Source organism: Balaenoptera ricei, chromosome 12 (assembly GCF_028023285.1).
Source record: "Balaenoptera ricei isolate mBalRic1 chromosome 12, mBalRic1.hap2, whole genome shotgun sequence".
Lineage (NCBI taxonomy): Eukaryota > Metazoa > Chordata > Mammalia > Artiodactyla > Balaenopteridae > Balaenoptera > Balaenoptera ricei.
In genome coordinates this window covers 57,532,558-57,549,595 of record NC_082650.1, presented here as the reverse complement: position 1 = coordinate 57,549,595, position 17,038 = coordinate 57,532,558, and the positions used below count along the sequence as shown (strand labels likewise).

Here is a 17,038-nt window from a genome sequence, read left to right as displayed (position 1 = left end):
TTGAGCTGGGGGCACCTTTTGGTTTATTTATGTGGTTTACAAGTGCTATCCACTATCCAACTCTTCTTATGCCCTCTCATATTGAAGAATGAATCACTGTAAAGGTCACTTTAATTTTTAACCTCATCAGCATAGTTATTGTTGTTATTGTTAATCCAGTGATGAAGAATAAATAATCAGGAGCTTTAAGATGGGTTATAATGCCTCATACGTTTCCCTCTTGAGTTCCTCCCACTTTCTTTAATACTACTACCCATGGAGCATTTATGTATTGGTCCCATTTCAACTGCAGGTTTTGCAGGATTAATGTAAATTCCAATAATGACTATCTTTTTATATTAACCCATTAGAGTAACAATTGGGCAAGCCAGTAAAATTGTAGCACAACTGTACCTTGTACATACTTTAACTGAATGACTTATTAGAACTTTTCAATTATTTGTTTCCATGTTAATCTTCCCTATATTGCTGTCACCTGAGAAATGAGACTGTCATAAACACCTTTGTATCCTAAACTTTGCCCAGGCCTTGTGCATAGCTGAATTTTGATAATCCTTTGTGAAGGAATGTTTGTTACTGTGAGAAATATTCTTAATAAATTAATTCTAAATTTATTCTAAACTAAGTAATGTCCAATTTTAACATAAACTAATCATAATTGGATAATTTAATTGCATTGATTATTTACAACTGTTATAATTTACCTATTATTTTAAAATAGATCCTGGAAATCCAATGTACTTGATAAATTGTCCACTGGAGAATGGTTTACTAGAGCAGAATTATAAGTTCACAGTTCCATTAAGAGGGTTCCTTGTAGATCATAGTCATCCATTCTAGTGCTAGTAGTTGTTTCTTGGTCCACTGGTTGTGTTCCCAGAGCATTTAAACTGGGAAGTGAAAACAGGTTTAGCTGACAATACATAGGTGAAATAGCAGCTTAAATCAGTAACAATTAATTGTGTGAATGTCTTATAGGCTCAAGAAATAACCTGATATTTTAAATAGCATGCTGAATTGTTTCTAGTTTTCTATTTTGAAACTTGCATATAAGTTTGTGTCAAAGAAGTGATTCAACATCTCTCACTTCTCAAGTACTTGCTTGATGAATACATAATAACATTTTGAGTAATATTGTAGGATTTTTTTTTCCTTGTGTTGTTTTTAATGTATGTTTAAATATAACCATAGGAACTGTAGAAAGTAATAGAATATCATTCCTATTTAGGTGATTGTCTTTAGCAGAATAAAATATTTTCACTTAATCTATAATTTTAAAAGACATTAATTATTTTAAAATTAGGAAATCTGTAATACCAAAAATCCAGAAAGAAAGTGTCAGAAACACCATCACTCAATGCTTTGCTCACGAATAACAGGTATACAAAATTCCACTTTGAAGTATTAATATTCATGATTTCCAATTGTTTTTAATAGAAATTTAGTTTTCCTGAAATTATCAATGTGAAAAAAAACTCCTCAATCTCTATGAACCTATTTTTTTTCTGAAGTAGCTAAACTAACTCAATTAATGCATTAAAAAATAAATAAATTTCAAAAAAAATAAATAAAATAAATAAATAAATAAATCTCATAGAAATATTGCAGTGAGAGAAGAGATATTGTAACAATTTTAGTACAGGAATATTATTATTTATAAAGCATCCATTGAGAGCTTACAATTAAATCAGATCCGGATGGGAATGAAACAAAACAAAACAAAATAAAAACAAACACCCCCCCCGCCACACACACACACAAAAATCAATGTTTTGGAGCTGTGGCTCTTCTGAAGAATTATCAGTTGAGAAGTTTATTTTTTATTCTGTCACTAGTGGCAAGGTTGGTAGATTTAGTCAATATCATTTGAAATTATCAGCAGGCTTACTTAAGCATTAATAAAATGACAGCTGCTGAAGCAGCAGCTGAATCTACTACTGTTTGTGTTTAATGCTTTCTTAATTGTCCCTATCCAGGTCCTACAAGTGTGAAAGAATTCTCCTTATTTAATTAATAACTCAACTGACTATGTTACTTTCCATTGTGTACTAGGTGTTTACTACTTGGTTTGGTGAAAAGCAACTATAAGGCATATTTTTCAAATATAAGCTTATGTTTTATGTGTGTTCTATGTGTGCTGGAAGTCAGTAGAAGATTCTGAGCAAGAAGTGATAATCTGGTATGTGCCTAAAAAGACCTCTCTGGTCTTTGGATGAAAAACAGACACTAACTGGGCAAGAATGAAAGCAGGGGATCAATTAAGAGGTCACTGCAAGAGTCCAGGCAGTATGACTGGGAGGATAGTGGTGGAGCGGGTACGCCATGTGTACAGAAGGTGAACTGTGTTTCCCTGAAAGTGCCCAGAGGTAAAGCATTTGTTCACATCATACATCGTGAAGAATTTGGGAAAGAGTGCTGTCACTTATAAGTGATATTAAAATTAATATACATAATTAACTAGCTTAAATTTCTTTACTAAATCAATTAAAATATTCCAATTTATTCATATGCACTTACTACTTTTTAATTATTTTACCTATTTACTAAGCATTTCACAACATTATGGAAAAGAAAACAATGTTTAGAACTGGCTTTCCGTTGTTAAATTGCAAGATCTTTCAGAAGTATGCATAAGATGTTTCACTGACCAGATCACATATTATAACATAATATGTTCTTTGATTCTTAGGACTTCATTACGAAGGTTTTCTCAACATGATCAAATTTGCGGTCGTTGTGCCATTCACGAAGATATGCTTTGTTATCTAATTTTTATATTAGGGAATTAGAACTTAGACCAATAAATTTTACCATTCTTCTCTAATCTTTAATGAGACTTTAATCAAAGGGCCGCTATTAGCTATATAATTCCATAAAGAGAATTATTCTGTTCTCCCTAGATGGTTAGTTCACTAGAAATTATATTAGTGTACAAATAAATCTCATTTCTAGAGCAAGATCAGAAAAAAAGTTTAATTTTAAAATTCTCTGAGTGATTTCCTTTTAATTTTCTTTGAACATTTTAGTAAGTTAAATTGAAACTGTTATTCAGCAAACATTTACTAAGCGATTCCTTGGTGTCAAATTTTGTCCAATACCCTACAGATGTTAGATTGATTATGATCATAGGGCTAAATAAGACAATTTGGAAGAGTTTCACATAGAATGATAGAATAGTAAATTAATGCTTATTAAATTAATAAGATAGCTGCTGCCTAGGCATCTTTGTGAAATTTCCAGGGAGGAATACTTTACCATTTTCTCAGTTCAGTGATATGTGCTTTGATCGAAGAGAATGCCTTCAGGCTTCAAAGTGCTTATACTCTCATAATACAGTTGAAACAATGTGTGCATTCAAATCTCTCATATCATATTAGGTGACTTACATGTGAAAAACTCAGAAAAAACACAACATAAAGTATTGTTACATGTTAAATTATATGGTGAAGTTTATAAGTGCATAAAAAATTTACTTAGGAGAAATTAATGTGTACAGAATGTTCAGGGAAGGCTACATTGGAGAAAAAGAATCGGAGATGTGTCTTATAGATTTATAAGATGTGTCTTACAGATGTGTCTTATAGTAGAGAAAAGGGGAGATCATTTGGGGGCAGGGGAATATGATGCATTTGAATGATTGTACAGAAAAATGGTGGGAAATGAATATGGTTAAGTCATCTTTGGGATCATACTTTCCTTAAACTCTCATGATTCTGGTTTTTTCATCTGTAAAAAGGGAAATCACAGTACAAATTTGAGCTGTTGTGAGAATTAATGGAAATATTATAGGCAAAGAATACAACACAGTCTTGGCCCACAGTAGACCCATTTGATGCTAGCTACTGCTAAGATATTCTTTTTTTCCTGCTACTATCACCCTCCCAATTCAGACTTCTGTCATCTCAGACTCTTTCTTCTAGATGTAATGCAAGTATAATTGTTTGGAATGGTCTCCTCTGAACCAGTCCTGTGATAGAAGTGAGCTCTCCCTTTTCTTTGTATCAATACTATTCATGTGATACATAACAATTTACTTATTTTTCTTTCGATGAAATCGTTTCTTTTTTTTTTTTTAATTTTTATTTATTCATTTATTTATATATTCATTCATTTATGGCTGTGTTGGGTCTTCGTTTCTGTGCGAGGGCTTTCTCTAGTTGCAGCAAGCGGGGGCCACTCTTCATCGCGGTGCGCGGGCCTCTCACTATCGCGGCCTCTCTTGTTGCTGAGCACAGGCTCCAGACGCGCAGGCTCAGCAATTGTGGCTCACGGGCCTAGTCGCTCCGCGGCATGTGGGATCCTCCCAGACCAGGGCTCGAACCCGTGTCCCCTGCATTGGCAGGCAGACTCTCAACCACTGTGCCACCAGGGAAGCCCGAAATCGTTTCTTTTTAAAATCAATTCTGACTACTGGCTCTTTCTAATGCAGGAATACTTTATTCTTTAAAATAAAAAAATCAGTGACTAAATCTATTTTCAAAGAATAGATTTAAAAGTTCTGGGATTATTCCATTTTGCCATCAAGGTCTTTTCTCCAAATGCTCTGTCTTTAATAACATGATATTTGATGGGAAAATACCACATCTCTCACTATAAACCTCTTTGATATAATAACATCTTGATTAGATTCCAAAATAGTTATATTATTAATGGATTTGTAATGAAGATAGATCTTATTCACAGATAATGCTATAATGTATAAATAAGTGCTCATCTTTATTGCTGCAAGATAGTCCTGATATCTCATTTTGTAAATGGATTTTAAAAATGTACTTGGTGTGCAATTAGATACTGCTTATTTTTGACAATTGATATTTGATAAATTTTGTGTGTTTTACTGTTAATAGTTAACAACCTAGCTCTAATTAATTAATCAATCAACATATAACACATTGAATTCTACTAACGAGGATGTGGTTAAAACAACCTGCTCTTATTTAAAAATAATTAATAGGTTTTTAAGAGCAGTTTTAGGTTTATAATAAAATTGTGCAGAAAATAGAGTTTCTATATATCTTCTTCCATTCTACCCCCTTTCCCTACGATTTCTCTTATTATTAACAGATTCCATTAGTGTAGTACATTTGTTGCAATTGATGAACATTTATTGATACATTATTATTAGCTAAAGGCCATAGTTTTCATTAGGGTTCATTCTTTGTGTTTTCCAGTTTTATGGATTTTGATAAATGCGTAGTGTCATGTATCCATCATTACAGTGTCATGCAAGATAGTTTCACTGCCTTAAAAATGTTCTGTGCTCCTACCTATTCATCACTTTCCCCCACCCCTGAACACTGGGAAACCACTGATCTTTTTACTGTCTTTATAGTTTTGCCTTTTCCAGAATGCCATATATATGAAATTATATAGTATGTAGTCTTTTTATACACATCGTTCACTTAGCAATTTGCATTTATGGTTCTTCTATGGCTTTCTATGGCTTGATAGCTCAGTTCTTTATGTTGCTGAATATTATTCCTTTATACAGATGCACGTCTGTACATTTTTTTAATTAAATGGTTAAAAGTGTGGGTTTATATCTTTTGTTTCAAATGACTAATTTCTTTTATAATTGAAAGCATACTATATAATTTTTTTGTTTTTTTCCCTTTAATAATTAGAATATAACTTTTTTAGGCAACGCTAAGTAAATTTTGAAATTTGATATATGTCTAGTCAATCCTATTAATATATGCCTGTAGAACAACATTTTTGGAATAATATAGTAGTTTTGTTTTAATATATGTTACTTGAATTGTTTCCTCACTTTTGCTGATATATATTATGAATTTAAAAGTACTTTACCAGTTTAAAGCATACTCACTGACACGTTTTATATGTGGTGAAATTTTGCTTTCCATGTGCCTAGGAGGAGGGTGGGTTACAAAGTTAAGTGGCACATGATAAACTATGCTGAATTCAACCACCAAAACAGGAGCAAACCACCACTCTATTTTTTCCTTTTTTTTTTTTTTTTGACCTGGAATCCTTATTTCTTATATTATCACTTTCCTTTCCTAACAAACTTGTTTACTTTTTCAAACCATCTCTCCTTTGTTGAAAATGTTCTATTTGCATGAACTCTGCACCTGACCATCTAAATTCTGAGACTATAATCTATCAATTCCTGCCCTTGGTTCTATATATTTCCCTTTCCATCTCTGCATTCATTCTACATGAATGAATGAATGAATGAATGATGTCTCCATGATTCCATTTCTGGTTTCTGAGATGCATGACATGGTTAGTTCTAGGTATAGATTTCAAAAGCTTAGGTTTATGTCCTTGGTTCCAATGCTCAATTAGTTCTATGACAATGAACAAGTTTTTAACTTCTGTGGTTTCAGTTTCCTTATCTAAAAATGGGAATAACAGTAGTATTGCATAAGAATTAAATGTAACAATTCAAGTAACCTTCTTAGCACAATGCCTGTTGCATAGCAAATGCTCAAGTAGCATGAACAATTATTATTGTTAAATTGCCATTCCTTGACTTATGAATGTGAAATATGATTGTACTCTTGCCAGGACTCTGAAGATTTGTTTTTCCTTGCTGGTTGTTAGGAAATATCTTTCTCTCTCCATTGCTACTCTCAAAGATATTCTATCCAAGCATCTCCCACCACCACCCACCCGCAACACACAAATGCATACAAACGCATACTCAGAATAATATTGTCAACAAACTTAGCCTCTCAGAGAAGGTTCTTCCTTAAGTCCTCCAACAATCCCTGAGACAAGGAAACAGTAGAGGACCAATTTCATTCTTTTTTTTTTTTTTAATAAATTTATTTATTTTATTTATTTATTTTTGGCTGCGTTGGGTCTTCTTTGCTGTGCATGGGCTTCTCATTGCGGTGGCTTCTCTTGTTGCGGAGCACGGGATCTAGGTGCGTGGGCTTCAGTAGTTGTGGCACACGGGCTCAGTAGTTGTGGCGCACGAGCTTAGTTGCTCCACGGCATGTGGCGTCTTCCTGGACCAGGGCTCAAACCCGTGTCCACTGCATCGGCAGGTGGATTCTTAACCACTGTGCCACCAGGGAAGCCCAAGGACCAATTTCATTCTTGTACATCTTTCTGTAGTTCTTTAACATGAGCATTTCCGTATATTCTCTGAAAGCTCCATATGTTTATAAAAATAAAAGAAATACAGAAATACAGATTCCCATCATGGGTTGGAATAGATGCCTTTGTTACTTCAAAATATTGTAATTATTTATTTCAATATGTTAGAGCTTAAGTTCATCCCTGATAGATGGTTAAAACATGGTGAGTGAAAAGCATTAGTAATTTAACATCTTTCAGCTACCTGGAAAATTAGCAACTTTGTGACAATTGAAAAACTCATTTCCTAATGCGATTTAGGCAAGGCTGCAAGGATTTTCTTTAAATAATATAAAACAAATTAGAGAGATAGTAACAAAAATCAGGGGCAGTAAACAAAATCACATTAAAAGAGGATTTTCACAATGTTAACTATTTAAAGAATAAAACATTTTAACTGTGCTCTATAGTTTTAAAACCAGAAAAATAAATGTTTCTCGATTATCAGCTAAATAATTTGAGGTAGTTATTATTATTTCCAATTTGACCAAAGTATTTATAAAATCATAATTGATAGTGTTTTTAAAGTTTAAATTAAAAGTATTATGAGCAGGTTTAGTAGCATAATAATCCAGGTACTAAATGTACAATGGTTTCTTCAGTGTTTTTCATCCTATACAGTTTTTTCTTTCTATATCTACTTGCAATAACTGCTGATTTGTTAATCTAGAAACTCATAGAAATGAGTAGCAATCAGATGCTTCACTTCAGAGTTAAGAATGCTTTAAGTGTTAACATGACTGTTGCTGAGACAATTCTTGAGTGTAAGGTCTTTGTTTTGTTTAATATGGTTACTACTTTGTTGTGACTTAGAACACTTTTTTTTCCTTTTTTGTGTTTCTCTCTACAGAAAGCTGACCTTGCAGTTGCTCCACTGGCTATTACCTACGTTCGAGAGAAGGTCATCGACTTTTCCAAGCCCTTTATGACACTTGGAATAAGTATTTTGTACCGCAAGCCCAATGGTACAAACCCAGGCGTCTTCTCCTTCCTGAATCCTCTCTCCCCTGATATCTGGATGTATATTCTGCTGGCTTACTTGGGTGTCAGTTGTGTGCTCTTTGTCATAGCCAGGTAACATGCTCACTTTTGTGATTTTTTTGGCAATTGTTACCTCCTTTTTCTAACTAATAATTGTCAAAAGTCACAATCAATGTTACTTTTCTTTTTATTTCCCATGGGGTGCTGGAGAATAATGAACTTTTAAGAGTCATATAACTTATTAAAATGTACTCTGATGCCTTTCTGGGCAGAAAGCATGCTGGCTGTGTCAGTAAGCTATAAGTGTGGTAGAGTTTACTCTTCTGAATAAGAAGCTAGAAACAGTTCAATTCACAGTGATATAAAAATTGTTTCCTCATTTTGAAAATTTATCTTGAACCAGGTAGCAAAACACTATGTTTTACTTATTTGAATTTATAAAACAGTTATAAGAAAAACCAAAGTGGTAACATTTAAAAGGAGGCTTTTAAAAACAAATAAACAAAGGTTAGTTAAAAATAAGCATTTTAAGTATAAAAAGACTACCATGATTTTCTACCTAAAATTTGTCATTTTTTTTTTCACAGAATATATCACCACAAAAAATTGCCTTATTTTTGTTGACATGTAGGGTATATTTCAATCATAGCATCAGAAACTCAAATGCCTAAGTGAAAAAATAACATATTTTTATATTTTTATAATGGCTTTTAAAATCTATGATATAGCTCAATATATGTTGCTTTTGCTACTTTATTGTTACTCTGGAAGTGGAAATTTGTAATCATTTTTCATTTATGCTTACCTCACTACCAAATTTTCAACAGATAGATTATTTTGATATGCTTTAGCTTATTTTTACCTTAATTAAAGAGATTAAAACTGTCCCTGGGCTGAGAGCTCTACTGTTACTTGAATGACTTTGGAAGTCACATACTCATTATAGTCTTTGAATTTTTATATTCTATCAGATATCAGAAAGCTCTAAATCCAAGATGAATTAGAATGCTACATATAATTTTTTCATGTTGATAATAATACTTGTAATGTATAAATATAAATATTTTTGCCTTAAATTCAAAATTAAGTATTAAATATATGGGTTCTTTTTTCAATTAATTTATGTGGGGTCTTCTGATCAGTTATCACTAAGGATATTTGTCCTTCCTTGAACTTTTTTTTGATGAAGTCATATTTTTTTTCCAAGCAGTGAAAAACGCTTAGTTTATTCAATTAAAAAATAAATAAAATCAATTTTAGAAGTAGTATAATATTTTTGATATATTTTTATATGTTTACATTTTATAGTTATACACATAGATATTTCTGATACATTTACACATAAATGTTATACAGATTTATAATTTTCCACCTAATAGGTTCAATATTAACACATGAGTCCTTCATAAAATTATCAATTGTATTTGACTGAAAATTTGTATTGGAACCATATATGCATATAGCATTTGTAGCAATATGGTAGATTGAGTTAAAATTTTTATTTGAAGTTTAGAGTTTTTCCCCCCAAATGAGAATTTGGAGTATGAAGTTCATAAACTTTTAGCTCCAGTTTTTTCCATAGCTTGTACAAATAAAACAGCCTTCTCATTTTTGAGCATCTTTGGACCAATTGCATCTTTTTTTATAGTGACTAACACAAGCCATCCTGTTTTATATACGTGTAGAGAAGTGAGTTCACAGATTACAGCTTAAATAATTCAATGACTAGAGAACTCTACAGCCTGCCCACAGAACAAAAAGAAAAAAATAAATATTCCGAAGTATAGAAAAAACAATTCTTGATGTCTGCAGGTACACCTGTTCCCTCTTAATCAAATTAACTAAAGTTCTCAGGAAGGATATAAATAAAGCCTAGAGGAACATGTCCTGAGACAGTTGTGAGGCAATTGTGTGGCCATCAATCAAGCTGAATTAAGTTCTAATAACAGTTTCCAGGGGATCCTAAGCAGAGACTATTGTGTTACCTCAAATTCAAATTAGAAATTTTAGCTATTTCTAATTTTCTGAGCCTAAATCTTCTAAAATTAGATTCAAAAGCAGGTACTGAAACATCTGAATTTTTTTCCAGCTTAAAAGAATATTAGCAAATAGAGACGTGATATGGATATGCATTTATCTAACTTTGAAAAATTTCTAAAACTCTCACTTTATATCAAATAATATAATATCTGTAGAATTATGATAACCTGTATTAATTTTACTCGAAAGAAATTCATCCATGTCTTTCTATCTGAGAACATAACATTAACTGGTGTGCCATTTTTTAGGATCTTTGAATTTTAGAATATTACTGTTGAATTTTGTCAGTGATTAAATGAATGGATTTGAAAATGATTCTACTTCAGCATCTTATTCAACGATGTGAAATGAAGTTTAATATCTTCATTTATGGGCAAATTAACAAATATTCTATTAAATAATAAATAATATAGGATATCCTATATTAAGTAATAAATAATATTACATATTCTTGGTAAAGTAATATGTAATATAAAAATCAATTCTTTACAGATTATCTCAGAATATTTTCTTCAATTCTCAACATTATTATAATCTTGTATAAATATTGTCAAATTAAAAAACACACTAAAACTCAGATTAAAAGAAAGTTTCTTGAGTAGAGTCCATTTAAATTCTAAACTGAACCTCCAAAACCAAATGATTTTGTATAAGCAAAATCCACTCTGACCTGGTATTGAACTCTGGCTACCATGAAAGAAGTTCATGATGTGCAAATGACAGGAAAATGTCTAAATTTCAATTGTAGAACTTAATTACCTTTCTAACCAAAATGACATCATGATTATTTGCTATCAATTCAAAATAAATGTAGCATTTTTATTTTATCTGTGAAAAAAGATTATGTCTTATGCCATATAGAGATCACAGATGAACATATTAACATCATTATTGATGTCAAAATAAGTATGACATTTCCTTTATGTATATTCTTTGTCCTATTGATTACAAAGAAAAGAAACAAATTACATTAAAAAATTCTCAGATATCTGTTTTATTTTCACTGAAATTCAGAAAACAAAGTTCTAAAATAATACCACTTCAACAACAAAATTTATATTTATTATCAGATATTATGCTATATTGAATTCTAAGAAGTTATATAATATCTACTTAGAATTAAAATAAATTTTATCTCAAAATTAAAATATAGTAAATGATTTAAATATCATTACAATTTTTAATTGGCATTACTTTACTTTTGTTTCAGTCACCAGCTAATATTGTCCCAATTATTATTGTTACAATTAATCTTCTATGTCTTTTTAGCTACCAAGACACACCTTCAATTTGTTTTCTGTTTCTACTTTAATTATTCCATCAATCATTCACTCAATTAGTCAAATATTTCTTGAACCTGTAGTGAACACTGGATAATTAGGATTCCATGAAGTATTATGCATTAATTTATATCCCTCATCTATTCATTAATTTATTCAACATGTATCTACTGATTACCTATAATGTTCTGAGAATTGTACCAGATGCTTAAATCCAAGAACAAACATGGCTTGATACATTTTTTCATTAATAAACTCATAACCAATGTGTTTATCTGACAATAAATATGTACTGGCCTTGAATGAAAGTCATGAAAATGTTTTATAGTTATCCAATGTTTTTTAATGAATTACAAGTATTTTAAATATATTTATCTAAAAATGACTTGTAACATATATTTCACTGAAGAGAAATATACAACTATAAAGGAAATAAGACATTAGGCAGATTGTTAGTTATCATTAGAATACTAGATTTGAGGCTTATTGAAAATCTGCTGTATCATAGTATTAACAATATTAAATTTATGATAAATTTGTAAGTGATAATTATTAATATATTATATGTTTTTAAAATTAAATTTAAAAGTAAATAATGATTGTTACCATTTTAATATTTCCCCTCACCTTCATTTTATAAGAAAAAAGATTATCTAAGAAATACTTGAAAATGCTCTAAATTTATTTTAGCAAGTGTTAAGAAAAAAATACATTGTCTTATTTGTCTTGGTATGGTTTTATAATCCATGATCTCTTGCAAACAGTTGCATTGTTGTTTATAGCATAATGACATAATCAGCATGCTTATCTGAATTAGCTTAGAACTCTTATTTAAGAGTAAAGATGAACCTGAGGTACTGCATTCTAGATATAGAATGGCCTTATCCTAGGTATTCTAAGAATAGCTCTTGGCTGACAGAGGATTAGGAAGAAATCTTGTCCATGATGGGCTTGTGCTTAATCATATATGCCCCTAAATCTTTTTCCCTCTCTTTGTATTCTTTTCTTCCTTTGATCTAGGTATATTAGTATAGGGATGGCAATTAGTCATATAAAAAGCTTATTTAGGGAACCCACCCTTTACACTAATGAGAGATATTTTTCACCTTGCTTCAAATATTTCCTTTGTTAAAAAAAATAGATAATATTGATATAATAGACCCTATTTATAAAATAAGTCAATTTAAATTACTATAATATTAGAGAATTTAAAATTTTCTTTTAGCCATAGGTGTCACCAGGACAACCAGAGCTGTTCTGAAATTTAGCATGTAAATTTTGGTCTAAGGTCCTTAGTAGTTTGATATACAAAGATGAATAACTGAAGGTCGAACTTAAAAGAAAGGAATAATGGTATACACATTTCCCTCCAACAGGATTGATGTAACCTTAATAATTATTCACTAAACATATAAGAACTTTGCATATTTTATTTTGAGATCGGCATTTAAAAATTAAATACAAATAAACTCTGGAGAAGAAAAATAATACTATACCAAATTTGGTAGTAATAAATTATTACAGAAATTTCTTAGATTACTGAAATGAACAAATGATTATGCCTAATATAGGAGAAAGAGTAAAAGAAGACAAGCAATATTGACCAACCTGGCTTTCTTAGCAAGAATAGCAAATCAAGGATACTCAATGTGTTATATACATAAGATTAGTTTTTCTAGGTTAAAAAGAATATAGGAATTTCTTGTATGATTTTGCATTGAATTACTTTGCCTGGTTTTTAAGATATTAGAATATCATCTATTATATTATTGGATTAGGTTGCAGGGGAGCAAGGGACAGTCTCCCTAGAACCTGCTCAAGGGTTTATTATTACAGTGACTGCCAGGCCCACCTTGACATACATTTTGGTTCTAACATGGTCTGCGGTCACAAGATGACAAGGATATTGCCTTACTGAGAGTCCTTATACTTGCAAAAATATTCTGTATTTCTCTTGGAGCTCAGAGGTAAAGATCTAAACATAATGTTTTTGATGGTTTAACCGAGTTCAGAAAACCATGTCGAAAGTGCTTGCATTAACAGCTTTGATCTCGGCTCCTGACTAGTGTGCAATAGCTTTTATATTCCTGTCACAATGATGGGTGACATTTAATGTATGGTGAAGGGCAACAATGAATTATTATGCACTTGGAAATGGATTACTCTTTTGGTGGGATGTTCAATGTTAAACTAATCTGCTGTCAAAAAGACTGTTGTCACATTGAAATGAAATGCCAATTTTGTTACATGCCTTTGCCACCAACTTTCCCACCTCTTACTAGAAAAGCATTTCAGTTTTACCTCTCCATAACATAATTTTAGATGTATTTTACTTTTATGTTTTATTTTTTTAACTCTAGTATACTGCAGGGAATCCTATCTATTATTCCTCTTCCCATTTAGAAATTTTCCTAGAATTTAATGGAAATTTGGTTTGAAATAGTACTCGTCTGCTAGTATGCCTTTCACACCTACGAAAGTGATTATTATAATTGATTATACTAAGAAATTCCTCAATTATGGACCTAAAAGTCAACATTGAATAAAACTAAATGCACTTTCAAATTACGTTTCCATAGGAGTTGAGGCTACTTCTATATTAACAGATTTTTTTTTACAATTGCTATTTGGTAAACCCATTATAAAATAATTTACCTCTTTATTTTTAATGGTTCCAATAATATTCATGGTTGAAAGTATAGATGGAGTCAGTAACCCAGAAAAAATTCTTAGTTATTGTAATTGGTAGAACCAAACCAATTGAAACTAAGTTGAGTCAGTGACTTATTTTCAACTATGGTGAATATGGTATCTAGACAATTGAGACAGTAGAAATTTTGACTGAAATTATCAGTATAGGGGAAAGAAGACAATCTCAGTCATCATAAGAGAAAATAAACATATTCTGCTTCTCAATTTTATAATTATGCTAGACATTTACGAGAATAAAAGATATGATAAAAACTGAGTAACACAAAGACAATTTAAAGTTAAAGTGATTTTTTGGTAATCTTCTGTAATCAAATGCTTCTTGACATTTTATTTTAAAGATAATTATGCTTGAGTATCTTTTAAAAGTCTCTACATCTCTTTCCAAATTATTTTTCCACATAAAAATGTTTTTGATTATTAGGACAAAATTAAGTATAAATGTAAGAACAGAAGTTTGATAGCCCATTTTTATATTTTGTATCCTATGGATAAATTATTTGCCTCTGTGCCTTTACTTGCTTCCATCACTGAATTGAATTCAAAGACTCCTAGAAGCAAGATAGCTTCCTCTGTCCAGTCATTGCAAGTGTGTCCATTCCATAAATATCTTGGCCAATGAGCTTCTGAGAACTACGGTCACCCAATGATGATTTGTTTCAATTTAGAAGTTCCACAATGCCTAGCTCAGTAAATCACAGAAACTAATTTTAATAAATTACAGTATATAGAGTCACATTAAGAAACTTGAGAATGCTAAAAACTTGAAGTTGAATTTTATTAAATTATTATATTTGTTACCAAAAAATGGCACACCTCTGTTCTTAATGAATCCTTTATGGAACATGTAGTTATATTTTACACACACACACACACACACACACACACACTCATACATGCACACTTCCTGATGAGAAGCAGTACATTGTAAGAAATTTTTTTCTTTGTTCAGATTTGGAAAAGGAGTGTGGTGGCTCTTTGGCAGTTACTACCATGTCTCTTGTACATTTCTCATTAGCTAATTCAGATTGAAAAGCTAATAGGACAAGAACAATACTATGAATGGCTTGTTTCTCTTTTTATTTTTTCTTTGCTTACTTTTCCTTTTTTTTTTTTTTTTTTTTTTTGACGATTAGAAAGAAATTCTTTGAGGTGACTCTTAAAAAAAAACCAACAAGATAAAAAGAACCCAGAATTTCACCAAGTGATGCACTTACTCTTCAATATTTTGCAATTTCTCGGTAGCTACTTCTCCCATATCTGCAGAGGACTGTGAATTGTTTGTAAGAAACTATCTTCCCCGCTTGTTTTGTCTGTGTTAATTATCAAAACAAAATTGCACTTCTCTCTTTCCAATTGTCCCCTTGGACTTTTGGGGGTTTTCTCAGCCACTTAAGAAAGGTCTTCACAATCTGAAACTATCCCAGGAAAGTCAGTGTCTTTTAAAAATAATTTAACAATGTTCTTTATAAAATATTTTAATCTACAGTGTCTAGTCAAGAGAGGTCAAAGCTTTTACATACACCTTGAAACAGTGGGAGAGTGGGAGTCTGTGCCACTGAAGCCAGTGAAACAAAGATAATGAGTAAAGAAAGAAATATTTTCTAGGAGTCTGTTTCTTTCTTTCTATATATGTTTGTACAATGATTGAGAGTACTATGCTCAAAAAGGTAGTTGTCTTAAGAAATATAGAGGAAATAGATCATTTTTTTCCTTTAATCATAAGCATGGTGCCTAAATTAGTAACATTTTTACTTGGATAAATCTGTCCCTTTGCTGTAAGTTCTTTAGTGTAAGAGTTCTTTCCGATTGATGTTTTCCTATGTAGTCTTGCAGTGGGCTGGTGGGTCATGTGAAGGAAGTAATTGAGAGAGAAAAGGAAGAAAACTAATATATACTGCATGTCAACAATAGCCAGGTTAATTTGAAAACCATGAAGAGATTAATTTATTAGCTTTTTTCAGTAACTATTTTTATGGTTTAAGGAATGAATAGGTATACATCACCCCTGCTCCCATACCTCTCACAAATGAGATTAGAGATGTTTACCCTTTGTTTAATGCTATTATTGTTACACTTTTAAAATTCTAATTTATTTTAGGGAGGAAGTTTGTTCTTAAGAAAAGAAAACAGATTTATAAGAAAACAGAAAACAGACTTAGAAAAGGAACTTCGATCATTTGGTTTTTTTGACAATCACATTAAATTCATCTTCCACCTTTTCCTTCTAAGATTTCAGAAAAAAAAAAGACATTGGCTACTTTTTAAAAATATTTAAAAGAATGCTATAGTTAATATTTGCACTACATGTTAGTGGTATATTGCTTTATAATAACAGGTGATTGCTTAAAATATCACCCTAATTAGCTATGCTTAAGAAGTGTGTCTTTCTCTTTAGAACTGCAAATAAGAAAGCTTAAAAAATATTTCCATTCACTTGGGCATCTAAGCAGGAGACACAAGCCATACATGTGCAGATTTACCTTATAAACTTACTCTCTAGAAATGCTAACTTTCTTCCCCTGAAAATTACTAGCTGTATATAGTAAAAGAATTGAACCACATTGTGAGATTTTCTGGAAACTAAAGATGCTATTGATATTGTTTTGATTTTTTAAAATAACTTATGGATGTGGGAGAAATACCAATATTAAATGAAAATGTATGGATATAATTTTTAGTGGTAATTTATGACTTTATTGCTATGTAACATAATGCACTCTATCCAAATAATTAATGAGTAGGAGATATAGTGTCATCAACCAGTGTAACTTCATTCATTACAGCATGTCACAACACCTTAATTGCTATAATTTATTACATTCCATTACATAATTACATCATTCGAGTTAAATTGTTTTCATATCAATCCTGTTGGGTATATATATGTACATATTTTTTAGGACAAAATATCATTGCTC

The 17,038-nt window shown here is 31.1% G+C and overlaps 1 protein-coding gene across 6 annotated transcripts in view; it reads left to right on the top strand.

Moving 5' to 3' along the window:
* GRIK2 (glutamate ionotropic receptor kainate type subunit 2) overlaps positions 1 to 17,038 on the top strand; it is a 640,311-nt gene that overhangs the window by 496,921 nt on the left and 126,352 nt on the right. For 4 of the 6 annotated variants that reach the window (XM_059942024.1, XM_059942025.1, XM_059942026.1 and 1 more), the window contains one exon: positions 7,958 to 8,181. The exons of the other annotated variants lie outside the window; for them this stretch is intronic. In XM_059942024.1, the coding sequence (XP_059798007.1) occupies positions 7,958 to 8,181 (224 nt within the window). The remainder of the gene's footprint in view (positions 1 to 7,957; positions 8,182 to 17,038) is intronic. 6 annotated transcript variants of the gene reach the window in all.